This window comes from Liolophura sinensis, chromosome 6 (genome assembly GCF_032854445.1).
Source record: "Liolophura sinensis isolate JHLJ2023 chromosome 6, CUHK_Ljap_v2, whole genome shotgun sequence".
NCBI classification, from domain to species: domain Eukaryota; kingdom Metazoa; phylum Mollusca; class Polyplacophora; order Chitonida; family Chitonidae; genus Liolophura; species Liolophura sinensis.
In genome coordinates, this window is record NC_088300.1 from 29,097,986 (window position 1) to 29,125,876 (window position 27,891).

Consider the following 27,891-nt stretch of genomic DNA (forward strand, 5'->3'; position numbering starts at 1 on the left):
TAAAATATAAACATATCCCAGGGTAACAATATATGACCAAACTGGAATGGGGAAGTTTGCAGAGTATTACCTACACATTTAAAAGCAAATTCTGTACAACCTGCTCTGTATAACCTGGACAAATACCTTAAAAGTGGTGATGGTCTTTTGTTGCAGCATTTCCTCACATGTAACCTTGTCCTTGGTTGGTACGAATAGCGAATACGTCACTATGACGACATCAACCCAAACCCGACAATAACTCAGATGTAATGGTTGAATGATGTACGAGTACCCTGTGGGTCACACCGACACTTTAACCCGGATCTTCTCATTCGAAACACCAGTATCAAATGTATCAAATGAATCAAAGGGTAAACCGCACTGTCTATTCATACACTGAATAGCTTAACCTACTGCACATGGCAAGTGATGGTTATATGTTCTCAATGACATCTGTCAGTTCTTATAGTCTCAGTACTGTTGTACGCTGCATTCACTGTACTTAGTGGCGAGGTATCCACCATGTCGACGATGTTTTTGACGGTAATGCTTCTGACTGTTTCTCAACAGGTTTATGGTAAGACATGATCTCACGTACACTTGTGTATTACATCTAAACATTCATTATCTATCAGTTTGTGTTTCATGTATTTTTGATCATACAGTTGTTTTTGTACTCCAGTCTGGTTTATTTTTGTTATTTTTTTTATATATCTGACTTAATGAATCGTTTAATTTTAACTGAAACTCTGTTGTCTGAGAGATGCTTAAATGTATATATTCTTTTATTATACCACAATATTCTGTCACATTCAACACAATATTCTGTTAGTCTAATAGTTTCTTTATGTTGAATTAAAAGAATATGTGTCTCATATATAACAGAATAATCTGCTTCAATAGCAGAATACATGCTAGCGTCACTCCGACAACAGACTTTCTGTTAAATTCAAGATTGCATTTTGAGTGTAATTAATACACCCATAACCTATTGGGAAGGCTTGTTGAGCCTCAGTCTATCCCAGTTAAGCTTTTGATGTGGCTTACTGGATCAGTTTTCCCTGAATTCTGTTTGCTTATTGTACATTAAGCATAAAATCATTAATGGTTTTGAACAGTGCTATTTTCAAAACGTACGGAAATGAATTTCCACATCTGAATTTGTTCAACTTATATAAGACAAAATGCTATCAAACGTATATACATGACGTCATGGGGTTTCCAAAGTTAAAGAATTAATGAAGGCATTGATTCAAGACAATTTACATAACATTTACTGACGCCTATGTACATATTCAACTTATGATGCAATTATTATGTATTTTTGCACACCTGAATCATACAACCCACGATTATGTTTCCTTAACTCTTAACACTCACAAAAACGATTATGTTAGATTTGAAAGCTGACTATTTTAGTCCTATTTAATCGCTGTTTCAAGGAATTCAGGGATTTATTTATTCTCTGAATAAATTTTCACATGGTTTTCAAGGCATGGACTCGCCCTACCACAAGAAGACACAATATTTCTACATACACCTAATGACTCGAGTACAACGTTAAATACCAGGCATACTTACATGCATACATACACTTGCATTTGGTGACAGAAATTTCAAATGCCGTAAACGTGTACAGATATACTTTTCTCTTAATTTGTTGGCCACGAATTTTCGAAATTGAAATTACTGAGTATATGACGTGAACCTTTACCCGGGCTCCTTTAAATAAATGGAAAAAACAAGATGAAAATATGTCGGGGCCGATCTGATTATAGGGTGGTGCAGAGGGTATGTCATACTCATAAATCTTGCATATTGTTTTTCTCTCAGGTGCCAACCCATCGTTCCTGTCCGTGCACGGAAACCATTTCCAGTTGAATGGAGAACGCGTGTTCCTGTCCGGTGCTAACCAAGCCTGGGTCTCCTACGGCTATGACTTTGGGAACAGGAACTACCAATGGCGGGGAAAGGACCTAGAGCGTTACCTCAAAGAACTGCACCAAGCCGGCGGCAACTCTCTCCGTATGTAGGGCCTTTTAAACTACCATGGAAATATATGGACACACGAGGTCTGGGTTCAATCCCGGTCTTGGGCCAGAGCTTTCCTGCTGTTAATGATTGTGGAAATTTCATCAGTATCATATGAGCGTTTATATATGTCTCATGTCGGGGAAGTGGTAAGTAACTTGCCAATGGCCCTCCGGTTTCCTCCACCCGTAAAGCTGAACTTTATCATGTAAGTGGAAAATTCTTCAGTATTGCGTGAAACAACTTACATCAATAATTATTTGGACATTTATAACGCCGCACATAAACGTACACTTCATTGATACTAGAATGTATTATGCTATTGCAACATATTATTGTTTTAAATATAACACACACATTCTATTAATTCAACATACAGATTCTTTTAGACTAACAGGATATTCTGTTGAATATGACACTGTATTATGTTATAATAACAGAAATTAACAGATTATGTTTTTGTCTTTAGTCTAACGGGAATAAGAGACGCTTATGTGCACTCCTGTAGGGTTGGAACACTAGCTCAACGTATTATCTGTTCATGTTAATAGTATATTCCATTTTGTATAGTTACCATATAGTTGCTGGTCGTTTAATTGTAGGTATTTGGATCCACATTGAGGGCGCCGTGACCCCGAACTTTAATGCCAATGGTTACGTCACGGCTCCAGACAAAGAAGGCACTTTCCTGAACGAAATGAAGACATACTTGAGAAAGGCACAGGAATACAACATCCTTGTCTTCTTCTGTCTGTGGAACGGAGCCTTGGCCAAGCCAGAAGACCATTATAAGCTAGATGGACTTATCAAAGATACCCGAAAGCTGCAATCTTACATTGACAAAGCTCTCGTCCCTTGGGTAAACGCCGTAAAAGGCTTTCCTTCTCTGGGAGGATGGGACATTATGAATGCCCCAGAAGGGCAGATAATTCCTGATGTTCAGAACGGCGAACCATGCTTTACAACCAGATCCTTGAAAAACACCGGAGCGGGCTGGGCTGGTAAAACGTATACAGCACAACAACTGTTACGGTATATATACACATATACATATATAAATATACACAAGTACACATTATGGACATAATTGAAATATTACATTTGTCGTATTTGATACCAATTTTTTACATTTTTTTTTTTTGCGTCATTGCAGGCCTTGCCCTTCAAAATCCCAACTTAGAAGGAATAAATTTTTGGCTTCTCAGTAATTATATTAACTATAATTAGACGAATATGCATGTTGGACACCAGAAAGCATGGATAACAAAATTCATACAGATTACCTGATGATCTTGTCCATCACAGTGACGATAATCACGATAAACAGGATAAATTTGCCTCCGTCTTACTTAACGTGCCTTTGCCACTGTGGGTCTGTTTTAGCTTGCGAACACAACTGTTAGGTGCTTTGAAGTCTTTAAACATTCAACAATCTGAAGGTAAGGCCAAAGTTTTATTCATAAACCAAGGCAGTATACATGTGTTCTTCAGATTCATCAACTGGCAGGCAGACGCTATCCACCGGGCTGACCCCAAGTCTCTGGTCTCCGTGGGAACATGGAACATTCAATCTAACACGGACAGGATGGGCAAAGTTGATTTCTACAAAGACTCCTGTTTGATTAAGGCTGGCGGGAAAGCCAAGGTAAACTGATTCCATATAACAACAGACATATAAATAAGTCACATTTTGTAAAACTTATGTGCCCTAAAAACCATAAAATCCTCATAGCCTGTTCTAATTTACGAATTATCTGACAACACCACATCTACCCTTGTGATTTTGGTGATAATTTTTTGAGTGGAGGAAGTCGGGGTGCCTCGACATTTGGCAATTTACTATTCCCACCATATTAGTGGAAGGCCAGTGCATGTACAGGACGAACGCTAGAACTTGTTACTCAAGCATCGCCTAACTCTTCTTGTCACCAAAATCCCAATATCAGTGTGAGAGATGGAAATCTGCGAATGCCGAGATATTCACTGTGCAAGCAGACTGAACTCATAGTTTGAGTATCTTAGAAAGACAAACCTGTTCAAACACCCGGCAACGACGGGCTCCCCGAAATTCGGCGTCGCCTTACACTACTACTTCCTTATACTACAGATACTGTCTAAGGATAAAGGCGTATAAATTTTATGGGGGTATACAGAATAGCAATCTGAGTAACTCTAGACCAGTGATGTCAAATAAATTACATCACTCTGTGGTAAATTGACAAGAGGCCATGTTTCTCCTGTTACTTAATTATGGCGAATTTTCGACTATCACAGTGTCGCGGCTGCTCTAGATTTTAAGTCTTTTCTTACATTAAATGATCTAACATCGCTAATTGTTGTCTCACCAGGGAACTTTGGACTTCGTACAGACACATACTTACTCCTGGCAGGGATCTTATGACTCGTATTTCCCCTTTTAAGGTAAGACACATCCAGTTCGCTTACTAGTAAACTTTGGAGAACATGTTTGACATACCTTGTATTTAGTTCAACTGCATGTATATCACATGGGTTTAAGTAAGTTCATAGCTTTGAGCACCCAGGCTGGACCAGGAGGGGACAAATAGCATGAAGCTAAATGGGCGAAATGCTGATTTTTGCCGATTGCTAACGTTTAAAGTACTACAGGACAATGAAACTATCATATTTGAGGGTTACGCTCATTCTGATTACTTTTCTCGAAAAAAATCTTACCTAAAAGCTATATTTTTCAATCTTCATGCTAAAATCTTATTCGAGACCTATCTGCAATACTCTGCTCACGCGACTTAAGAGTGTGCTGATGATTCGTTCAGAGCAGCTATGATATCACTTTAAAACTGTGAATACATTTCAACGTAAACCATAACCAGTCATATGTTTTGAATATACGAGAATTATAATATGTGTTTGGTTGTGCATATTTTGACACTCGCTACCACAGAATCAAAGCATTAACCCATCAAGATGTCGAGAATATAGGATACAGCCCTAGTACCCAGTTCTGGACAATATCAATATCACCTGCTATTTTTGCCATTTGATCGAGAGCACTGTATTCTTACTTACTCAGTCCATTTGTGTTTCTAGTTGTCTCTTAGGTCTCTTACATACTACACATAATTTTTTGTTTGAATGGCAGTTATGCTATTCCTGTCAATTTACTATCAAATAAAGTTTGAGAAAAGGAGTAAACCCACGAGCACGCGCAGGTTGCCGGAAGACTTTCCCAGGTGCACTGGGCAACTAAAGATCTTATGAAGCACACTCCTGGAAATAACCATTGTATCCTGGGTTTATCGACTAATCTTCAAATAAAGTCAAATAAAGTCGAAGTAAACACCTTTGTTTTACAAAAATAGATGTGGAAGATAGGGATTATGAATTAAAGCAACTTTATCGGATACACGTCTCTTTACAGCATGTGGCAAGTGGCTATGGCCATTCAAAGCCTATTGTGATAGGAGAGTTTAACCAAGTTAGCGGAGCTGGCATGGACATCACCAGGACAATTCGCTTGGGCATACAACAAGGCTACAAGCGGTGCCTGGACTTGGCATGCGCGTGGCGGACGGCTCAAACACAGACACCTGGGCCAACCAGCAAAGGGAATCCGATCAGTTAAGGGCAAGAATGACCAGTCCAAAGGTGGACGAGTCCCATATCACCTTGCCTCAGCCTATCTTTCAAACACCAGGTTAGCATTTAATATATTATAGAGTATTTGTTCGATTCCCAGAAGATTGACCGGCTGGTTGCTGGTAAATGATAGTTTACCGAGACAAAATTTGATAGTTTTACACTGCGGATGACTAAGTGTTCAGTGTATACCAAATATATGGATGATTACGAGTGCTACTGGCTAGTGACATTTCCCTTGTGGAGTGGGGTGAAGTCTTTTATTATTTTTTTTTCTGTTTTGGAAATCTCTTCTAGTTTCTTAAGAAAACGTGTCAAAAAACAAAACCTGCTGACGTAGGTTAAATTGGAAGTTAACTAATAACTGATGATCTGAAAGTTACCTTTCCTAATATTTTCGGGGGAAGTCATGGGGACAAGAAAGATAACCGCAAGACATAAATGTATTTCATGATCTCTATGAAATCAAATAAACACGTGCTGAGATGATAACAGATTGAAAACTGTATTCTCGCAGGCCAATGTTTCAAAACCACCATTCTAAACTTGGAAATAACACCAAATCTTTGAAATTACTAAATGAGAATGCAGAAATTCTTTAAGAGTGAAAATGTTCACCTTTGTTTCAAGTGTTTGATTCTACGTTTTTCTAAGAGATAACCCAGGCACGAAACCCAAACACACTAGATACTTTTATAACCGCATATGCGTACAAGTAAATGTTGTAAATATACACACAGCACGTTTAGACCGTATATATTTATGCTCTGAGTGCAGATAACTATTTACACATTCAAGGACAAATCTACCCTGGGCAGTCGATATATGGTCGAATTATAATGCGGGAAAATTGTGGAGCAGTATATATACATATCATATAGAACCTACTTTCACGCCATATGCTTATTTATCGATTCCCTGTTATAGTCTATGCAAAATTTCTATCTGCATATTTTAGTGCTGCTTTGAATGCAAACCTCTATCTGAAAAGAGCGGCTCCCTTGAGATTTATTTATTTATTCGATTGGTTGTTTACGTCGTACTTAACAATGTTTCACTTATGCGACGACGTCCAGCATTATGGTGGGAAGAAACCGGTCAGATCCTGGGAAAACTCACGGCCATCCGCAGGTTGCTTGGCAGGCCTTTCCACGTACGGCCGGAGAGGAAGCCAATGTGTGCTGGACATGGACTCACAGCGACCATATTGGTGAAAGGCTCCTGGCACGGAGACCTCCCGTTTGGTTGAGAGTCTTTACATAGCTGACATGTATAGTATACTCAAAACCACAAAAACGCTTAATGCTTTACTGTTAAGCAAATTTGTAGTGTTTTGTAAGTTTGAACAATACAATGCAAGGCTTAAAAAGATGAATCACCGCTTTTGAATTTGTACATCCTTTATAGGAAAAATATGCTATCAAACTTCTTGGCCATCTTGCCGACATTTTCCACAAGCTTTTGATATTAGAAACTTCAAAGCCCATAAAGCTCTAAAAGTAGATTTTGATTTGTAGGTCACAAATTAACAAAAATTTTGGTGTAATCCATCCACATGAAGAAAGAGAAATATCAAAAATAATATTTAAAAACTAGACCATCCATGTCAATGGAGATCTCTTTGAAGACCAAATGAAATGCAAGATCGTACGATTCAAGTTTGAAATTATTGAACACATGAGAGTTTTTTACATCGTAAAACAAGACGGTCATATGAAATGTCAGGGCCGTCCTGGGCGAAGGCAGCCGTGTCGATTGCGTATCAGTACGGTAAGTCAACCATTCATTTGTTTTGTTTGTTCCAGCTGCCAACCCGTCGTTCCTGTCGGTACACGGAAACCATTTTCAGTTGAATGGAGAACGCGTTTTTCTGTCGGGTGCTAACCAGGCCTGGGTCTCCTACGGCTATGACTTTGGGAACAGGAACTACCAATGGCGGGGGCCGCAGTTAGAGCGTTACCTCAAAGAATTGCAACAAGCCGGCGGCAACTCTCTCCGTATGTACAGCGTTTGATTTTTTTATATCTTTTTATTTGTTACGCCTTACCTGAACACCAAGTGTAAAGTACATCATCAAATAATCGAGTAATTAAGACACAGTCTCATGTTCACTGAGTCCATTTGTCTTTCACCAAAAATGAATGGTTTTATCCACAAAGCGGACCATGATCGTTTAAATTCAATTTCTTGTGTATGGCTTTAACAACAATTAAATAAATAAAAAAAGTAAAGAAATAAACGGAATCGGAACGTTTACAATGCACTGGAGATCAAGATATTCAGAAATGATCATGTATTTATAATTAAAACCTTAGTTCAGTGCATAAACTTTTATGAAGTTATCTAATTGTATGTTTCATTTTCTAGCTACTGTACTGTTGATGTTGTTTACATAGGTATCTGGATCCACATTGAGGGCGCCGTGACCCCGAATTTTGATGGCAATGGTTACGTCACGGCTCCAGACAAAGAAGGCACTTTCCTGAACGAAATGAAGACCTACTTGAGAAAGGCACAGGAGTACAACATCCTTGTCTTCTTCTGTCTGTGGAACGGAGCCTTGGTGAAGCCAGAAGACCATTATAAGCTAGATGGACTTATTAAAGATACCCGAAAGCTGCAATCTTACATTGACAAAGCCCTTATTCCTTGGGTAAACGCTGTGAAAGGTTTTCGGTCACTGGGAGGTTGGGATATTATTAATGAGCCGGAAGGACAGATAATTCCTGATGTTCAGAACTCCGAACCTTGCTTTGATACCAGGTCCCTAAAAAATACCGGAGCGGGCTTTGAAGCTAGAACATATACGGCACAACAACTGTTAAGGTAAATATACAGGCATACATACATCAAGGACTGTACTGAAATAAAGCATTTACCATTATCGATATCCTCTATCGGCATCATATTTATACGCCATTGCATTTCTTATCACCCTCATTAAAGAATGAATCTCTTGTTAGCTTGCGAGCAAGTCATTTTCCGTTATACAAAGACACTTTAGAAAACTTTCTTGTAACAAAATGTGACAATATACACGTGTACTCCAGATTCATCAACTGGCAGGCAGACGCTATCCACCGGGCTGACCCCAAGTCTCTGGTCTCCGTGGGAACATGGAACGTTCAGTCTAACACGGACGCGATGGGCAAAGTGGATTTCTACAAAGACTCCTGTTTGATTATAGCTGGTGGGAGAGCAAAGGTAAACTGATTCCATATCTGTATAAATAATAACTGTGATATCTACGTATGTTTAAAATCATGAAATCATCTTAGCCTGTGTTACATTTTGATTTATGTGACAACCTATGCGTCGAAACAGACATTCGCATGCCAGCCGTCTACCAGTATAGACGTTCCAGGTCAATAACTACGAAGCGAATTCCTGAAATCCTATACATATGTATTGATGAATTCGGCGGTGTTATTCATTTATTTTGTGTTAAACGCCATACTCAGGTCAGTTTTATGTGGCACAAATCCGGGTAAACCACCCACTTTTGAAAGTTGTTAACAGACTTTCCCAGGTGTGTCGTACTGATAAGGACATCTTACTGGTAGACGACAAGTCGTTAGCAAACTTTAGAATGCGCAAAACGGTCACACAAGCGTCGCCGACAGTTTATTGCTACCAAAATCCCATAATCAGTAAGAGCAGTAGAATCCAAACTTCACTGTCCAGGGTCGGTCTTGAACCCGTACCTTGTGTGTCCTAGCGACTGAAATACATGCCCCTTCAACAACTCTGCCACGGCTCGCTTCGGCGCTTTCCACTATCATATTTATACTACCAGTACTTATGAGCATAAAGTAAAATAAATTTAATGTGATTAGAAAACAAAAAGAGGCATGTATTGAACATTTTAACATGGCTAAATGTTGTCTCACCAGGGAACTCTGGACTTCGTGCAGACGCACAGTTACTCCCATCAAGGATCATATGACAGTTATGCTCCTTTTAAGGTAAGAGACAGTGCCTTCAAATTTGAGTAGAACTGAAGCTTCAGTCATACATTTCATTGTGAAACCACTCAGTATTTCGAATATACGACACTATGACATGTGATTGTGTTTTGCGTTATAACCAGCAGGTGTTTCCATCGAGAATTAAAGTTCACACCAGTGTTTGCCTTTACTACAATAGTATCAAGACAGTGACTTGCCAGGTGTACAGAAAAGGATATATTGAGCTATGCAGTCCAACATCAAAATCAAATGTTTGCGTTCCCAGTTAAGAGCATTACATTCAGTACCACTGAGCTCCTTCATGTCTCTATAACATGATATACAATTGCTTTTTTTGTTTCTAAACCGTAATATTTACACTATTTATCATAATCTTCTATAAAATAAAGTGCAACCTCAAAGTAGACTGCCTGAATCGTTCACTACGAGTATGAATGAATGGATGCTTACTTAATAATTTTTCGGTCATATGAAGGCGAGGAGTCATTAAGTCTGTGTACGTATAGTGTGTCTTCTTGTGGGAGAGTGCTGTCGTGGCTGAAGAGTCATGCCGACGACCCCAGACATGACACCTCACCTAGTCAAATTATACTAATGCCGGGCAAACTAGCCACTGAGGTAACAAAGCAGCGTACGACATTTATTTATCGTACATTTGTCGCATGATATTTTGTACGTCACTATTAACGTACCATTGTCGTATATGTGCGATATGGTACAAGTACCACATCTTTGTGAAAGTGTTTCCTTGTTCTAACCTCTCAGTGATGAGCGCCAAGCGAGGCAGCTACTAGTACCTTTTTAAGGTATTTGGTATAACCCGACCCGGGTTTGATAATAGGCCTATAATTGATCTCGGGTCTCCCGACTTCGAGACGGACGCTCAAACCATTAGGGGGGCCTCCGTGGCTCAGTTGGTTAGCGCGCTAGCGCAGCGTAATGATCCAGGAGTCTCTCAACAATGCGGTCGCTGTGAGTTCAAGTCCAGCTCATGCTGGCTTTCTCTCCGGCCGTATGTGGGAAGGTCTGTCAGCTACCTGCGGATGGTCGTGGGTTTCCCCCGGGTTCTGCCCGGTTTCCACCCACCATAATGCTGGCCGCCGTCGTATAAGTGAAATATTCTTGAGTACGGCGTAAAACACCAATCAAAAAAAAAAAAAAAAAAAAATCAAACCATTAGGCCACTGAAGCGGTTCAACAAATAACTGGATAAATAGAGATATAAACCACTTCTTAACTATGTGCTTCAGGATGTATTAAGTAACCTTTGAAGTCCTGAAGTGAAAATAAATATCATTTGTTTTACAAGGAAACAAAATGTATGGGTGGGATTTCATTCATCGATCAGTTAGGGCCATGAATTACCTTAAATCGTGTAGGCATATTTGTTCTCTTTACAGCATGTGGCAAGTGACTATGGCCATTCAAAGCCTATTGTGATAGGAGAATTCAACCAAGTCAAAGGGGCAGGCATGGATATCGTGGACCAGTTCGCTTGGGCATACAACAAAGGCTACAGCGGTGCCTGGACTTGGCATGCGCGCGCGGACGGCTCGGACACAGACACCTGGGCCAACCAGCAAAGAGGAATCCGATCAGTTAAGGGCAAGAATGACCAGTCCAAAGGTGGACGAGTCCATATCACCTTGTAAAAATAGCAATTTTTGTCTGTTCCACAGATATCGCCAAAACAATATGAATGCTGAATGTGTACCCTATATGAATAAATAAATATTGACATTTTGCCAGTTTCAGTGTTAAACGCATTTCCTTTGCAAGAACCACTGTTGCTTTCTCAATCATTTAGGTCACAGTCTCCCAAGTGGAAATATGTAATGCAAACTGCTTGCAATAGTCATTGAACAGAGAAAGCTCTTTGTATTCTCGGTCATACAAAGAGATGGAATCTACTGGGGGCAATGTGTCAGTAGTGGAAGTGAGTTGACCCAAAGTTTTATATAGTCTCATTTTTGTCCGGAATATGTCTTTATTCAGGTGTGACTTGGACAGATTGAACTATCTATATCGATCTTTTAACTAAAAACGGATCAACACTTTCATATCGAGAAACATAGATTCTCTGGGCATTTCCTATAACATAGTTTGAACCTGAGTGTTATAGTCGATGGAAAGACGCTGACAGTGGATGGTGGAATTTGTAATGAAAACATCCAACATGTTGAGATATTGGTGTCTCACTTGTCTTTTCGTTTTGATGGCATCCGGGGTTTTTCTCTCTTCTACTGGTAAGTAGTCGAAACAATGATACGCTGTGTTGTGAACATCTGGACAACAAAATATCAGTGGGATAGATGGCTCTTCAGACAATACCCAGGAACCGAGCATCAAAAGCCATTGGTTTATAAAATCCAGCGATTTCATAGATTATATATTAGATACTATTAATTCTGAAAGAAAATGTTTCGATTGGAATAATAGTTACAAAGTTATAGCTAATCACTGATCGATATTCAGCTTATGGACATAGCTGTAAGTCACACATAGGCCTTATTGGCTGTGTTCTATTAGTACATCATACACTCGCTGTTACGCGAAACTATTTGTCACTTATATTTTTTTTATTTATTTATTTATTTATTTATTTATTTATTTATTTATTTATTTATTTATTTATTTATTTATTTATTTATTTATTTATTTATTTATTCATTTATGCAGTACTCAAGAATATTTCATTTATACGAAGGCGGCCAGAATTATGGTGGATTGAAACTGGTTGTCACTAATAACATTCCGTTTTGTTTGTGGTATTTATTAATGCAATGGTTTCCTTTAATTTATTTCTTTATTTTATTGGTGTTTTACGTAACGCGGAAGGACATTTCACTGGTTTACATGAAAACAAACTATTTAGTTTGCATAAATATATTCCTCACCTGGATTCAAAACTATGCCTTACCGTTGAAATGCCGATCTGCAAGAGTCATGGAGTATTTATTTATTTATTTGACTGGTGTTTTATGCTGAACTCAAGAATATTTCACTTATACGACGGCGGCCAGCATTATGGTGGGAGAAAACCGGGCAGAGCCCGGGGGGAAACCCACGACAATCCACAGGTTACTGGCAGACCTTCCCACGTACGGCCGGAGAGGAAGCCAGCATAAACTGGACGAACTCTCAGCGACCGCATTGGTGAGAGGATCCTGGGTTATTACGCTACGCTAGTGCCCAACTGAGCCACCGAGGCAATAAGTAGATGACCAATGTCCAAAGGATTTGACGTTTCTGCACCTTACGTTAACAATTCATTGATAGCGACATGTTCAATGTGAATTCAAACGTTTTCCAGCTGATGTATTGCGATCCTCCTAGGTTCATAACACCTAATTTATCTATTTATTTGATTGGTGAAAATACATAAGACATGTGTGTTACCATACATAGGCATTAACAAACCTGGATTCACAAGTGTTTCCGCTTAATTTCAAATAATATAAAGTCAGGTGAAAACGCTAAGCTGCGTTGTCTTCACACGTGTAAGGAAAGACAATGGAGCAGCACTCCCTTTATCATAACGTAGCCAGATATTTCCGTAAACCAGGCAAATGCCCATAATGACAGCTGCTTTGTTGTTGACATACATCCCATTCGAAGCCCTTGTTTTCATCAGGTTCTAACGTCACCTTCCTATCGGTCGTAGGGAAGCAGTTCATGCTAGGAGGGCAGATCGTGTTTCTCTCTGGGGCAAACCAAGCCTGGGTGTCGTACGCTAGCGACTTCGGGAACCAAAATTACAAGAGGACGAAGGGGAGCCTAGAGCGCTACCTGAGAGAACTACATGAGGCTGGCGGCAATTCTATTCGTAAGGCTGGAAGAATTACGACAACACTGAACAAGTTTATGTTTAAGAACACAATTAAACAATAAAACGGCCGTTTAGTTTAACCCTAAATGGTACAAAATGGCACTAATTACATGTATCTGTATCTGTTTATATAGCAGTTCATTTGGCAACATGTGGATATTATGTTGGTAGTACGTCGAGCATATGTCCTCTTCATGAACGTTTGTTCGCAGAAGTTTGACTCGAACTGATCATTTTATAATGAATTGTGTACAATTAAAAGCCATCGGTTTCTATGTTATTTTAATTACCTAATTGCCTAATTTCCAAAAGGAATCTGGATCCACGCTGGCGGTGAGGTGACTCCTCACTTTGATGAACATGGGTATGTCATCGGCCTTGACAGAGACGGAACCTTCCTGAACGAGATTAAAGACTACCTGGAGAAAGCCAAAGAATACAATATTATGGTTTTCTTCTGTCTGTGGAACGGTGCTCTGGTTCATCCGAGGCTAGATGGCCTTATCAACGATCCACAGAAACTGCAAAGCTACATCGATAATGCCTTGATACCCTGGGTTGAAGCCGTCAAGGATTACCCGTCTTTAGGGGGCTGGGACATTCTTAACGAGCCAGAAGGGATGATTGTACCTAACCTTCCTCATCATGAGCCATGCTTTGACACGAGAAGTCTGTATCTCAGCGGAGCTGGCTGGACACGTCACTATCATACAGCTCAGGAACTTCAGAGGTATGTCTCGTTATCCCGCCCAGTGTGAGTGAGCCGGGTCCAAGCTGGAGTATATATCAAGACTGTGTATAAAAGGTTAAATGTACTAAACCCAGCATGTGCGTCTACATAAAGAATAGAGTAAGACGTAACTCACCATAAGTTTAGGAAGCATGTACATGAAGCATGTCAAAAAAATTTGAAATCTTAACATGTTGGTCCCTGCAAAGCGCCAATACTTTTGTTTCACTGAATGCTTTGATGAACACGCCTTCTACAGTTGATATGAAGCCACTAATTCAAATATATAACGTTTTCCCCATCCGTGTAGTATTCGATTTTCTTTAATTTCATTCTAACAAAAAACGCAATCTGTTTATTACTAAATTATTGCCCCTAAATTAACCTATATATATGCATAGTGTCCCTAAATGCGCATAAATGGAAACTATCTGTAGTGGCTTTTATGATGGTGATTGCGATACTATTTTTTAATTATGAATCATTATCTACATATTTTATAGAATTAATTTTATCGTCAATTTTTTTAGGTTCATCAACTGGCAGGCTGACGCCATTCATCGGGCCGACCCTAAATCTCTGGTGACGATCGGCACGTGGAACCCGCGATCAGCTACAGACCGCATGTGTATGACAGACTTCTATAAAGACACATGTCTGCTTAAAGCGGGTCAAAGGTCAAATGTAAGATCATATTTTCGGTCATTAGGTTTTGGAGAGATTAACGAAATTAAAGAAATCTGCTGTCTCGCATCTGAAAAAAAAAAACAACAAAAAAAAAACAATTTCTTCATAAAACTAAATAGTTTACAACCATCATGAAATTTGATCTTGTTAGTGTACCAAAAGACACGTGGTCAAATCAAATATATGCGAGAATAAACCCATTTGCACAACACTTGGCTTAGATATGTAATATACCAGTTTCATCTCTATTCCAAAACTATCTGTACATATTACGTGGTGTAAGACAAAATGAACTATCAGAATACACGTGTGAAAATGTTTCCTGATAAAGAACGAGGCCATTTTTGATGATAAGTACAAAAAGGTGTCCATTTTGATAGGAAATGACGGTAAATTGGGAACTCTTTTAGCACAGTTTAAACATTTTTATAAGTTGATGTCATTATTTTGAAAACAAAAATATCATTATGAAGAACGGCTTACTCTGTTTTTAGGGGACGTTGGATTTTTATCAAATTCATTCCTACGATGACAACAACAAATATGATGCTTATTCGCCTTTCAAAGTAAGTACATGGGGACTATTCTTCCTTGACAATGACACTTTCCTGCTGACCCAGAGACATTCAAGGACCTCTGGTACAATAATATCTGTTCACACAGATCAATATATCTATATAGGTCACAGGCTCATTGACATATTAATAGCTCTGCATTCTGTAGGAGCTTCTCGCTGTCAACAACCACTATACTCAACAGGCAATATACCGTTTAATCCACAAATAGCCATTTAGTTTTGCTTTCAAAAATGACAAGTGAACCATGTCGCCCGTATATAGTGCATAGGTCACCAATCATTTGCCCTCCTACTTCTGTTTTTGAGCCTTTAGCGTAGAGAGTAAACCAGAGCAGAGACATCAGTGTGATTATTGGTAAAAAATATGGCCTTGATTTACCTCAGTTACAAATACTACCTGTTCAAAACATGCGCCCCCTACCGCCACGGCTTAAGCAGAAGTAGGTAAAATTGCAGTGATGGTAGTTGCAGTCAAGAATTACTAAAATGCTGTGTTTCAATCACATTTAAAAGTCTTATAGCACAGGGAGTAAAGCCAATGCATTTGTTTATTATATATAGCGTATCGTATAATACCACGGCCGTATTGATGAACACATAATAACTCATATTCATTGCTTTTTAATTTGTCTCTTCGGCGGGAAATATGTCAGAGTAATTTGTCATCGAGTGGCTTGGAAGAAAGAAAGCGCTATAAAGCTGCAAAGCTCGAACATGTTTTTATCAATGAAATGTAAAACGCTATAGAATCTGAAAACTCAATGAAGTGATCACCAAATTTATGTCATTCAACAAATGAAAGACTAGTGATTTTTGTCAGTCCACCAACTTCTCTCTTTCAGCTTCGCGCTTGTGATTACGGACATTACAAACCGATAGTTGTGGGAGAATTTAACCAGGTTCGAGGTGGAGGAATGGATATCACTGCTCAGTTCTTACACGTGTACAAGAACAAGTACAATGGGGCGTGGTCCTGGCACGCCGGTGCTACCGGCACCAACAGCGACACTTGGCGTAACCAGAGGAGAGGTATATCGGCCCTAGCCAACGTTGCCGAATTGCACAACCACGCACGCATTAACATAAGTTATGTGCCAGCAGTTTCCTGAAAAAATGGTGATGGTAATGAGACAAGGCAAGATCAAAATAACCGAATGGACATACACAGGGTAGTGCAACCAAGGACACCGTTCCCCAACCAAAACCCACGATACCACAGCATGGAATAAAAAGAGACGTTCCTTTACCAAATCCTCAATCCTACACCAAAAAATGGGTAGAAAATAAAACAACTCATGTGGCTACTTATAGAGTTCCTCTCGAAGCTATAACTAGTCAGAGTTGATTTTGGCACGCGACACCTCTTGTCAGCGGCATTTTAGGCTTCTAAGCTGAAAGCTCAGATGGACGCCTATTGTTTCTGCTACAATTATTTTTTTCTTTCTTTCTCTGAAAAGTTCTTTTTTTGTTTTGCGAGAAATGTAAATGTAACAGCTGTTAACGTCTTACACAGAGCATCACCAAATCACTAGGGCACACTTTACACACTTGGCCACCATATTGGAGAAGCATGGAAATCTAAAACAAACTTCTTCCCCTGGATCATTGATCCGATTATCTTTAAAGCTGATACGCATGTGCTAAACTACATAGGTATTATGTTTGCAAATTTTATTAAAATCGGCTGAGAAGTGTGGAAGTTTAAATGACATGATCACCTATTTTTGAATATTCCAAAACAAGAGAGCAATTAAATGTTGTTTGGCCTGCTGGAGATGAATCTGGTGTTATTTTATTCCCATGTGTACAGTTTTCTTGTGAAATGCAATTATAGGTCGCCGATGTGCGTTATTTGTCATTTTCGAATGTGGCCTGATCAGAAACTGTTGGATAGGTGCTGTGAAGCTGAAATTTGGCCAGTAGATAATCTACTAGTGCCCTTCATTTTTATCTTATGGATCCATATCGAGTGGTAATTTAGTCGTAATATGAGTTTAAGAAGTTATTTTCAGTGTTTTTTATTAATGAAATTGTGCATAGCTAATCCAAGTAACCTATCCGCGCTTACACAACTGACTCCATCCCAAGTTCTTTCACATCGAAAGAGTTATTACTGGTTTAGCTACATTCTCAACACAAATACCAACTGTTTTACAGCGGAAGTGCCAAATAGAAACGACCGTTCCGTCGACTTGATTGTCGGCACGCTGCCTCTGTGTAAGCTATGTACATACATAAATGAAGACACACTTCCACTTTTTACTCCTATTAGAAAACTTGGGTTATTCGGCAGAGCATCGAATGGTTTGCTGTGGAGACAGTATGAAGAAAACTTGTTCTGAAGCAGAGGCTAAAAATCGTGTGTACAGACGGCTTGAAATCCGCATATCTGTTTGAGAGCTGTTTGATATATATGAATATTTATCTGATTGATGTTTTACGCCGTATACTCTAATATAAGAATGTTTCACTTAAACGACCGCGGTCAGCTTTGTGGTGGGAGAGTCTCGGGGAACACAAAATAAGACACCCGCCCACTGGCTTAAGGTCTGTCTTTTGAGAGAAAGTTTCCCGAAATGCTTGGTCACCAAGACTGTTGCTTTCCTATTAAAAGAGTGTGCCAGTCTGGGAAGACTAGTCTTTTATAAATAGTGCATGAAAAGTAAGATCCCTCCCATCCACCCCCAAATCTGTTTTTGACATATTAAGAATTATATTATATTAAACATAAGATATTTGCCCAATCGTTGTGACATTTTGCACACAGTATTTTATTAATCAAGTCAACACACTGTAGCAACGTTTACCCTGTAGATACAGATGTGCTCCAGTGAGCATGTGAAATGCATTATTGGTCGGATTTAGAAAATTTGACAAACAGATTCAAGATGGATTTCCTTTATATTTTATATTTAGCTCATGCCGGTTTCCACCATAATGCTGGCCGCCATCGTATAAGTGAACCATTCTTGAGTACGGCGTAAAACACCAATCAAATAAATAAATAAATAAATATTTTATATTTCATATTATATATTTAATTTTATTGACGACAATGCTCGTCCACCACGCACCAGATTGTCAAATGCCTTCTTTGAAAATAAAGACATTTGAGCACTTGCAATGGTCCGCCAATTTCCCGGATCTCAGTCCCACCGAACATTTGTGGGACCTGTTGAAACAAGCGGTGTGTCGTCGTCTTACGATGGTGTCCGATTTTGATGACGTTGAACATCTGCTTCAGGAGGATTGGTTGTATTCCCTGAAAATTGGACCACATGCCCCATTGACACGATGCGAGCTCGCTGTCTCAGTGTGACACAAAAGCCTGGTGGTTATACCAGATTTTAACATTATCTGGTCGTATACGTAGTCAAAATTATCTTCAATCTGTGTCAAAATCCGACCGAAGATGCGTTTGTGCATGCTCATTGGAGCACATCTGTATCTACAGTTTAATCCTTGCTACAGTGTGTTGACTTGATTGCTGACTGAGATGCTGAACGCAATATTTCACAAAGACTAGGCATATATCTTGGTAAATGTCAAACATTGTTTTATGGTGGGGGGGGGGGACTAACTTTTGATGCACTGTTCAGTCTGACTATTTCACGCCGTACACAAGAATACACCATGTATTTAGTTGGGATCCTAAACAGGAAATATTTATGTAATAGGTAAACAAGATCGAAAGTAGCGTAACTGGACAAACTACATGCATACCAAGCGTGTTGCACAGTGAAGTCGAAGCAGACATTGAACATGTTTCCTTCCACTAATCCTGGTGACTGAACTCTTCCTACAAAATCGGAGCCAAAAAACATGTCATTACGAACGAGAGGTGTTCAGCATAAGATATGTTATGACAAACAAACATCGTGACATATTAGTTCTGAAGAAAATTGACGTACCCGTTGAAAAAGTGTAAAAAGTTGGAACGTCGGAATATTCATGATTTCATGACAGAGCAATACCATATAGTTGTACAGAAAGTCGCCCTGTGTGTCTCCACTACCGTATCCGATGGTCCTTTGACTAATGAGGTCGCTTGTTCGAATCCATCTTCCGCTAGTTTGGTGTGGTATTGTGTTTATTTGGTTATTGTTTAACGCCACACTCATCATTTTTCTCCAGTACGACAGTCCGTTGAATGGGTGGGGAAACGGAAACCACCAACCTTTGGCAAATTACTGAAGAACTTGTCTAAGTGTATTGTTGGAAAACATGGCCGTTTACTGCTACCAAGGCCCCGAGAACAAGGAGTACAGTGGAATTTACATACTCCACAGACCAAGATTAAACCCACAGCTCTTGCTTAAGTCGTGTGTCCTCCACTTAGTGCAGTCTAACATTCCTTAAAGACCGCTTGTCCACCAATATGGTGTTTATATCTTAACTCATATGGCTGGTTCACCTGGTACTTCCCAAATGAGCCGTTTATTTTGAGATCTCCGGTTTCTTTCATCCATAAGCTGACCTAGCCACGATATGGCTGCAGTATTGCCGAAGCGGCCTTAAACCACGATTATTCATGCATAAACCAACCGCTGAACGTCTTCAACAACAATCAAACTTGGAAATATCCAGAAACACATCATCCAGTACTCGAACTAGTTAAAATAATATTTTTAAAATGCAGCTTACAGACAAACATAGCATAAAAATTGTGTCTAATGAACATTTAGTGATAAAATAAAGCCGTTGGGGATCTCCTTTAAACGTCCCACGCTGTCATCCGTCTTTTAAATCGAGCCGACCTTTCCTCGTTCCATGCTCTGTTCGATTTCACTAGCCAGGAAAGCGGACTGCTGTCGTTCCCATGGTGTATTCTTGAGCACATCGTTAAATCCCGGTTTGTCAAAAACATTAATACGCAATGCACAACAGGCACGGCATTTTCCCGGTCAAAATATACAAGCGCCGGGTCAAATTTTCCTTGCGCAGTGGTAAGTAATATTTTCAATGTAGTCCGCAATTCTCAGAGAGAAGTAAAGCGGAACCGAGGGAAGACCATAATCCATAAAAGACCAGTGGAGGAAATATTTATTTGTAAAAGTTTTATTTTCAAGAACGAAAGGCAAACATGACGAGAAGCTCATTAACTACAAAGTAATGACAAACTTTATGCGTTCACACTTTGTGTTGACAATTACACGTGTTGACAAAACAGCGGCCCACGGCGACATAATTCAGAATACCCAGACCTGTTTGAATCGGAAACTATACTCCCTATGAATTACGCAAGTTACTGAATATTCTACATTAGCCCTATTTTATCTACGTTTACACAATCTACGAAAACCCTCCTGACCAGGGGAGAGAACTCTTTGACACGGGTACATATCAAAATGTAAACATTTGTTTTCAGTATATGGTTCGAAGTTTTCAGTTGTTAGACGCCTACAGTTTTTCTCCACGCGTAACTGTTTACATGTCCCTTAATCTAACAATAAATTATTGAAAAATGCACCATACGCTGCTCATAAATGAATTAAAATCAGAACTAAAGCTGTTATGGTGAACAACGCGGTAAGTGTACTCCCCTTATAACAATATTATATAGTTTTAAAAATTCTAGACCTCTAATCATATCTTGATATTACAGGCATCATGCACTATGGTGGCTGTACAAACTTAAATTCAGCACAGATCTATGAATTCATACCTATAAACAGATGTTCCGAATCTCCATCATTTATACACAATTGTCCAGCTATATAATTAGATAGTAAACACTTCTGATTATTCAGAAGTGCACGCATCTTAAAACAATAAATGAAATATACACCATTGAATTGAAAGTGTTCCTGTTCATACTGAACACGTAGGATGTCACTGTGGTTATCGGAACATATTCTTATTATACAGCGGTTACCTACAAATCTACGTCAGAAAAAAACATTCTTGCAGCTGTTGCTGAAAACAGCAAGGTGCAAAAAGGTGATTTTCCCTTGATTTTTATTTTTTATTTTTTGTGACTTTTTTGTTATTTTTTTTATTGTTACACACGTAGCCTAGGCATGGTGTGAAATTCATGTAAGCCGAAACCATGCTTTAGAGCGGGATTAGCATCATATGAGATAGACTCGTGAAGCCAATTCTCGTTACGAAGTAAGATTTTCGACAACATGAACTGCATCTACCAAGCAGTCATAGCAAGCAAGGTGTTATGGCTGTTCATGCATTACTAAAATCATTTACAGCTCCAAATTGGTTGAAGATGATTTTTGAGGTTATATACATATGACCGGTTTATACAATATACAGATTATAAAACAATGGCACGAACAGGCCAGATTATTTGTAATACAAAATATTATATATGAATGTTTCATATGCTAAATACGATGACAGTTTAACTTAAGGCAGGGGTAATCAAACCAAAATGTGTGATGATCAAAAGTAACAGAGTTTTAAAATAAACATTTGAGATTTTGCACACATTTTTAACCCAGTATTCCATTTACATGAAATAATTGTGGTAGTCAGTTTTCCTTTTCATTTCAAGCCAAAGAGGTCATCTTATTTGGGATGAATTTTAACTATATATTTGCATAACACATTACATGGTTACAAAGCCCCATAAGTAATTATCAGAATAGAACATTATAACACGGTACAAAACAAACTACTCCCTTCACCATATTCAACTGACTCCATATGTTTTTTTTTTTATTTCTCTCCCGTCCCCATCCCTTATCCCACCAAAATTTTATCCCCCTACCCCTGCTGCAATGTGTATCATCTCAGTAGAAGCTTATCTCCCCCAAAAGCTTCCCTCCAGCCTATATAATGACTTACTGTATTTGCTCCAAATTTTCGCCAAAACAGTGCATTTTTCGAGAGAAGTAAAGGTAAAAAAACATCAATTCTTATTACCTCTCATTTTTCCGGCAGTATATCATCCTATCTTCCAAACAAACCACAAAACACTATTCTAAGATCAACAGGTCTCTCTCAGAATAAGGCAAAGTCAGTAGTTTAGTCATGAATGAAATTTTAGGTCAAATACAGTATTCTTAATAAAAGAGCTTTCACCGATTACAAGTGACCACTTTCCATTTACTAGAATTTCACAGGATGTTGTTCTGACTTTTCCTAAACCAGCAGTCACACTTTTTCTGTAGCTTTGGCAATCCACATAGTAGAATGACTCATTATTCCTCAGCTGTGAACTCTTCCTTGTGTGCTAAATTCCTTGCCAGTGGCTCTACAGTTACTCGATCAGCTTCTTGGCCTTAAAGTATCTTCTCAGATAGAGCACTTGCCAAGTTGCCAGAGACAGCAAACAGGCCATGGAAAATATACTAAAGTACATCACTCGGGAGTGGGTAGATTCTGATGGGAAAAACAAAAAGATATTGTAACCACACAGATATGCATTTTTCAATGTAGAATGTTGTCTATTACAATCATTTCAAGATGTGTCCACATACAATGCATGACCTAGAAGCAAAACAAAGATGGCCGTCATAAGCACATTCCATCTTTTCTCTGGCACAACTAGAATTCCACCACCTTTGTTAAAATATCAACATAGTCCATATTCTGAAAATATGGAAATTTGTTTTTATTATGATTTGGTTTGATGTGATTTAATTTGATTGATTTGACTTTACACGACATTCAAGTACACTTCCTTTATACTAATAACAGTTAATAACTGATGTACTATCCCACATGATGCAGTGATTTTCATCTATTAGCTTTCAACTGCCTACTCGTATTTCACCAAGGCCCCGGGAAGAAAGAAAGCGGGATACTATTAAGAATTCTGTGCATCCGCATGACTGAAAGGTTCATCTTTACTGCAAAATCATGGCCTGCCTTCGAATTCTTTAATGACAAATACTGTCATACAATAGATTAAGATATATACTCATCACAAAGTCATGACAAATGCTCACAATACTAAATACTGATACCTTCATTTCAAAAATCAACCCTTGAAAACATAGTGCAAGTGCTGTATTAACATCAATTCATGCATAGTCTTAAATGGCTGAAGAACTGGGGTTGGTCTCAAATTATTTTGAATAGGGTGTTCAGTGGAGCAAAAAGGACGTGACATTTTTTTAAATAATTTTTTTAATATCATGCACAAGTTAACAATGCACAGGAGATGCAGAATATAAACATGCAGGGTTGATGGTAACACTTAATGTACATTACCTCAGTTCCAAAAAATTATTTCATGGTACCGGCTTAAAATATTCGCGAAACAAAAAATGACTCTGGCTTCATGTATGCCACAGCTCCACACTTCCCCCATTCCTTTCCTTTTTGGTGCATGTGTGTGTGCGGATTGGTTTGTTTTCCATGCTTGTAACAAATTTTCCAAACATCCTAAACTTAAAAAAATCCTAAACACAAAAAAGCTGTTCAGAAAACAGATTCACCTGTTTCATGAAGCACACAGAAGCATTACATGTGCTTAACTGCAATGGTCACTGGTGTCTTTATGGTGCAATTATATCTTTTACAAGAAATATGACTTCTGAAGTTATACGAAAATCCGATAAAAGAGACTCAGTGTACAAAGCACACAAAAGCATTTCTTGGCCCAAATGTCAGCTCACAATCTCATGTTATACTGGTTGAACACAGTAAAGCAGCAAATGCAAATAATTTATTGAACACAAAATACCACAGGTAAATGCAAATAGAATAGTATCAGCATGGAAATCAGTAATACTGTCATGGAAGTTACACAGCAGAAAGGAAAACAATCACAAAACATAACCTGTATGCGGGGTTAATCTATTATGTGGACAGTTCAGCCCTACGTGGGACAGCCTGAGTAACCCATGGATGGTCGTGGGTTTCCCTTGGGCTATGCCCGGTTTTCTGCCACCATAATGTTGCCCGCCATTGTATAAGTGAAATATTCTTGAGAATGGCGTAGAACACCAATCAAATAAATATATAAATATTGCGTAGACAAGGAAAAAAAAAAAAAAAGACTGTTGTTCTCAGTTTCAAATACTTAAGGCTCTCACCATTTGTATCCCTCATCTCTTCTTCTCTGGCTCTCATGTAAGAGAAGTCATCAACAATGGACTGTGATAAATCCTCTAGCCTACGCAACTCCACTTCCAGTGGCTTTAACTTTTCAGCTTTTGCCAACTGCAATGTTCAACAAATGTTCAATATACTATTTTTATTTATTTCATTGTTTGTTAACAGCTCATTTCAATATACAATAAAAATTTTTTATTTTAAACATTTTAATTATTTTTTGGAAATTTCAAATCTAAAATTCAAAATTTCCCAATACAATGTATTTGTTATGAGCAACTAAACTATGTGACCAGGAAACAATAGTGCATTCACCGTGGTATAAGTGAACTATTCTTGAGTACTGTGTAAAACACCAATCAAATAAATAAATAAAAATGCAGATTGCAACTTAGTGGCATTTCTACTTACATCTTCATAACTTTTTGCTTCAACACCATGTTTCATCACAAGGTCCACTTGTCTAGGATTAACCATCCCACCTGAGAATGAAAAGTCAATATCTTAAACTTTCAAGGGGCCTCCGTGGCTCAGTCGGTTAGCGCGCTAGCGCAGCGTAGTGACCCAGAAGCCTCTCACCAATGCGGTCGCTGTGAGTTCAAGACCAGCTCATCCTGGCTTCCTCTCCGGCCGTACGTGGGAAGGTCTGCCAGCAACCTGCGGATGGTCGTGGGTTTCCGCTGGGCTCTGCCCGGTTTCCACCCACCATAATGCTGGCCGCCGTCGTATAAGGGAAATATTCTTAAGTACGGCGTAAAACACCAATCAAAAAAAAAAAAAAAAAAAAAAAAAAAAAAAAAAAAAAAATCTTAAACTTTCACAACAGAACACATGCATATGGTGGTCAGGTCCTTCACTAGGTATTTGACAAACCCCAGGCCCTGACTTAAATCTGTAGCTAAACCATACTTGTATTAACTGCAGATTGGCTTAATTAACACGTGCTGTATAAAAACCGTGCAAGCTAATCATTTATTAAAAGTTTCCCGTTTTTCATCGCTTTAGAAAAATGTGAAGTATTACGATTATCGGCTCCTCAAATAGAAATCAGAAAACACACAGAGACAGTACTATACACTTACCAGACATAACTTTTGATTCAAAACAAACTTCAAACATGTCATATTCTTCTGTTGTAAATGCAAATTTCCCTTTTTTGGCATCATCCTTTGAGTACAAAATATGCCCTTTAGAATCTGTGACCTGAAAGAAACAAATACAAACATTTATTACAATCAGTTTAGAAGACAGATTTACTTTGAGTGTGTGCAACATGTAGGTGTTTGTAGGCCTGTTGCCAGTTAGCTGCATGTGTTGGGCTCATCTGATGTGATGACGTACTAATATACCAAGCAGTACAGAGCCACATGCAAACCTGGCAAATGTCAGACGGCACAAAGTAACCCTTTCTCGCGGTAACATGATTTCCATGAGATATATTGTACATCATCAGTTGCTGGCTATAAACAAGCAGGTGACTTACATAATAGCTCATACATCTTCAGGTAACCCAACAACACAGACTACAAATACTCTCCTATGTGGGAACTCTTCTTTCGGACATTTTTAAAGAAAATAGTGAACATGGTTATGTCAAATAGAAAAAAGGCTTTGGTTCCTGGAGATGGAGACCTCAGCAAGGAAAACACATGAATTTACTGTATATATTGACTGTAACCTACAAAACAAAGATGCAGAAATGCTCAGATTGGTTTGATCTCGTTGTTGACATATACATATCTCAGATCAGTCCTTGTTATAACGCATCTCAGAAGCTTTCTATCAGGATCCAAGATTTTCAGCTTCCAACACTGGCCATTTCATCTGAAGAGTGGGTGAAGCTGACCTGCTCGGTACATTAGTACACTGTTAAATCAGATGTCAGCTTCACTTGTGGAGATAGTTTCCAACCAGTTATAACTCTAAGTATTATCTGTTTCAGGCATTTGACTATTATATATACTATCACACTCACATACATTTGCACTCCTGAAATGCAGGCATAGAGCTTTTTTTTTGTTTTTCTTTCTAGAAGGTTTTCAGAAAACTAGGAGTGTGACTTGCACACCTAAATTTATTTTTGACCAGATTCTTGATAATATCAGGAGTGTGTTATAACTTATTATATTATACATTAGACCTATATTTTTGAAATCCTTCTGCAGTATAGTTCTGAAAGATGCTCCAAAGTTCTTTTCAGTTCAGTTGTTAAACGCTGAGGCAGATAAATATCAGAAATTGTTGAAAACAGACCTGAATGTTTAGTTCAATTAAACTAACACAGAATCATATCATATGGTATTAGGCCAAAGACTAATAAAGCATGACAATTAAGCTGATTTCCAGAAACCATGGTTCTTTGTAATGTAATCATTTATACCCAAGGAATATAGGCTACTGTGTGCAAGTGAACTCAACGTTCAAATCTTTACTAGCAGCTGTTAATGAACTGTGGCCGCTTGCACAAAGCTAGTGTAGGCGAAGTTGATTGTAAATACCATGGCGACACATGTTGAAATCATATGTCCCAATGGTACGTACAGTCAATTTATCCTACGTTAGCTTAGTGCAAGAGGTCCAACGAACTGGTTTCAAGAAATTGTTACAAGTGTTGTTGTTGCAGCTTAATGAACTACATATGACAAGAACATTAAACTAATTTTGCAGAAAATTCTGACATTGTTTACCTTTCGCGCAATACCACCTAGTGGTAAAACAGGATAAATAAGAAATTCAACTCGCAGACCTTTCTTTCTACGTGTCAGTTACATGAAAAAGAGTGCGCTGTTGTTGTTGTAACTACCTTCAGTGACGTCCGCTGATTTGGAGCATCTGACAAGTCGTACTCGCCGGTTACAAGGACATCTTTGTGAATTTCTTCTCTCAAGCATTTTTTCTCATTAGGAGAAAGGTTGAACATAATAGCATCGATACCTAATAGACAGAAGGTACATAAAACACACAAAATATGTGATATCTCCATGGTTTGATCGTGTGAAGAGACAGTGTATGCTTGCCAGTTCCTCCAAACACGCCGTGCTAACGTGGCATTCGGAACTTGATTCGTGAAACACCGGTAATTTCCGGCATGTGTAAGCTGCCACGTTTCGTACAGCGCTAAACGATGAGTCTCTTAACGTGGAACTGCAGCATACAGCATACGTGTATAGGGTGTCATTGTGCTCTTTATACAATACTTTTAAAGCATTTTCAAAGCTGAAAATTGTACATCACCTTTAATGCTTTGAAAGTTATTTTTGCAGCTTTAAAACTTATTTTTAATTCTCTGAAAATAGTGTACTTTTAAAACTATGGAGATCATTTTAAACCTTTATTAAACATTTTGAAAATGATTTTCGAAATTTTGAAAATAGGAAATACATAGCATTCCCCCCCCCCCCCCCTCTTGTATGTAACATTATCGCAGGCATAAAAGGGTACAGGTCTACAT

At 38.6% G+C, this 27,891-nt stretch overlaps 4 protein-coding genes across 4 annotated transcripts; 3 read left to right on the top strand and 1 right to left on the bottom strand.

The window, feature by feature from the left end:
- The first annotated feature begins 358 nt into the window (after positions 1–358).
- Positions 359–4,433, top strand: LOC135467077 (mannan endo-1,4-beta-mannosidase-like). Its single transcript, XM_064744836.1, has 5 exons — positions 359–559; positions 1,816–2,007; positions 2,616–3,045; positions 3,505–3,658; positions 4,362–4,433. The coding sequence occupies exons 1-5, from the start codon at positions 505–507 to the stop codon at positions 4,431–4,433; spliced, it is 903 nt and encodes a 300-aa protein (XP_064600906.1). The 5' UTR covers positions 359–504.
- Positions 4,434–5,537: 1,104 nt separating this feature from the next.
- On the top strand, positions 5,538–11,342 carry LOC135468432 (mannan endo-1,4-beta-mannosidase-like). Its single transcript, XM_064746693.1, has 6 exons — positions 5,538–5,689; positions 7,437–7,628; positions 8,028–8,457; positions 8,682–8,835; positions 9,525–9,596; positions 11,000–11,342. Exons 1-6 carry the CDS (start codon positions 5,551–5,553, stop codon positions 11,249–11,251), a joined length of 1,239 nt encoding a protein of 412 aa, XP_064602763.1. The 5' UTR covers positions 5,538–5,550; the 3' UTR covers positions 11,252–11,342.
- Positions 11,343–12,816: 1,474 nt separating this feature from the next.
- LOC135468750 (mannan endo-1,4-beta-mannosidase-like) lies at positions 12,817–17,186 on the top strand. Its single transcript, XM_064747161.1, has 5 exons — positions 12,817–13,425; positions 13,741–14,158; positions 14,689–14,842; positions 15,340–15,411; positions 16,265–17,186. Exons 1-5 carry the CDS (start codon positions 13,275–13,277, stop codon positions 16,529–16,531), a joined length of 1,062 nt encoding a protein of 353 aa, XP_064603231.1. The 5' UTR covers positions 12,817–13,274; the 3' UTR covers positions 16,532–17,186.
- A 3,278-nt stretch (positions 17,187–20,464) lies between these two features.
- Positions 20,465–27,473, bottom strand: LOC135466810 (transmembrane emp24 domain-containing protein 10-like). The gene is made up of 5 exons (XM_064744511.1): positions 27,244–27,473; positions 25,523–25,643; positions 24,852–24,922; positions 24,422–24,548; positions 20,465–22,760 (listed from the first exon to the last, which is right to left on the bottom strand). Exons 1-5 carry the CDS (start codon positions 27,421–27,423, stop codon positions 22,639–22,641), a joined length of 621 nt encoding a protein of 206 aa, XP_064600581.1. The 5' UTR covers positions 27,424–27,473; the 3' UTR covers positions 20,465–22,638.
- Between the last annotated feature and the right edge of the window lie 418 nt (positions 27,474–27,891).

Bases quoted from the DNA above. Each gene is read 5' to 3' on its own strand.
- LOC135468750 (XM_064747161.1), top strand. From the start codon at position 13,275: ATGCTAGGAGGGCAGATCGTGTTTCTCTCTGGGGCAAACCAAGCCTGG. The intron at 13,426-13,740 runs GTAAGGCTGGAA...AATTTCCAAAAG, and splicing joins GGCTGGCGGCAATTCTATTC to GAATCTGGATCCACGCTGGC. The intron at 14,159-14,688 runs GTATGTCTCGTT...CAATTTTTTTAG, and splicing joins ACAGCTCAGGAACTTCAGAG to GTTCATCAACTGGCAGGCTG.
- LOC135468432 (XM_064746693.1), top strand. From the start codon at position 5,551: ATGCGCGTGGCGGACGGCTCAAACACAGACACCTGGGCCAACCAGCAA. The intron at 5,690-7,436 runs GTTAGCATTTAA...TGTTTGTTCCAG, and splicing joins GCCTATCTTTCAAACACCAG to CTGCCAACCCGTCGTTCCTG. The intron at 8,836-9,524 runs GTAAACTGATTC...TTGTCTCACCAG, and splicing joins TAGCTGGTGGGAGAGCAAAG to GGAACTCTGGACTTCGTGCA.
- LOC135467077 (XM_064744836.1), top strand. From the start codon at position 505: ATGTCGACGATGTTTTTGACGGTAATGCTTCTGACTGTTTCTCAACAG. The intron at 560-1,815 runs GTAAGACATGAT...TTTTTCTCTCAG, and splicing joins TGTTTCTCAACAGGTTTATG to GTGCCAACCCATCGTTCCTG. The intron at 3,046-3,504 runs GTATATATACAC...TGTGTTCTTCAG, and splicing joins ACAGCACAACAACTGTTACG to ATTCATCAACTGGCAGGCAG.
- LOC135466810 (XM_064744511.1), bottom strand. From the start codon at position 27,423: ATGGAGATATCACATATTTTGTGTGTTTTATGTACCTTCTGTCTATTA. The intron at 25,644-27,243 runs GTAGTTACAACA...TGTTTCTTTCAG, and splicing joins ATCAGCGGACGTCACTGAAG to GTCACAGATTCTAAAGGGCA. The intron at 22,761-24,421 runs GTGAGAGCCTTA...TTTTCCCATCAG, and splicing joins AGAGATGAGGGATACAAATG to AATCTACCCACTCCCGAGTG.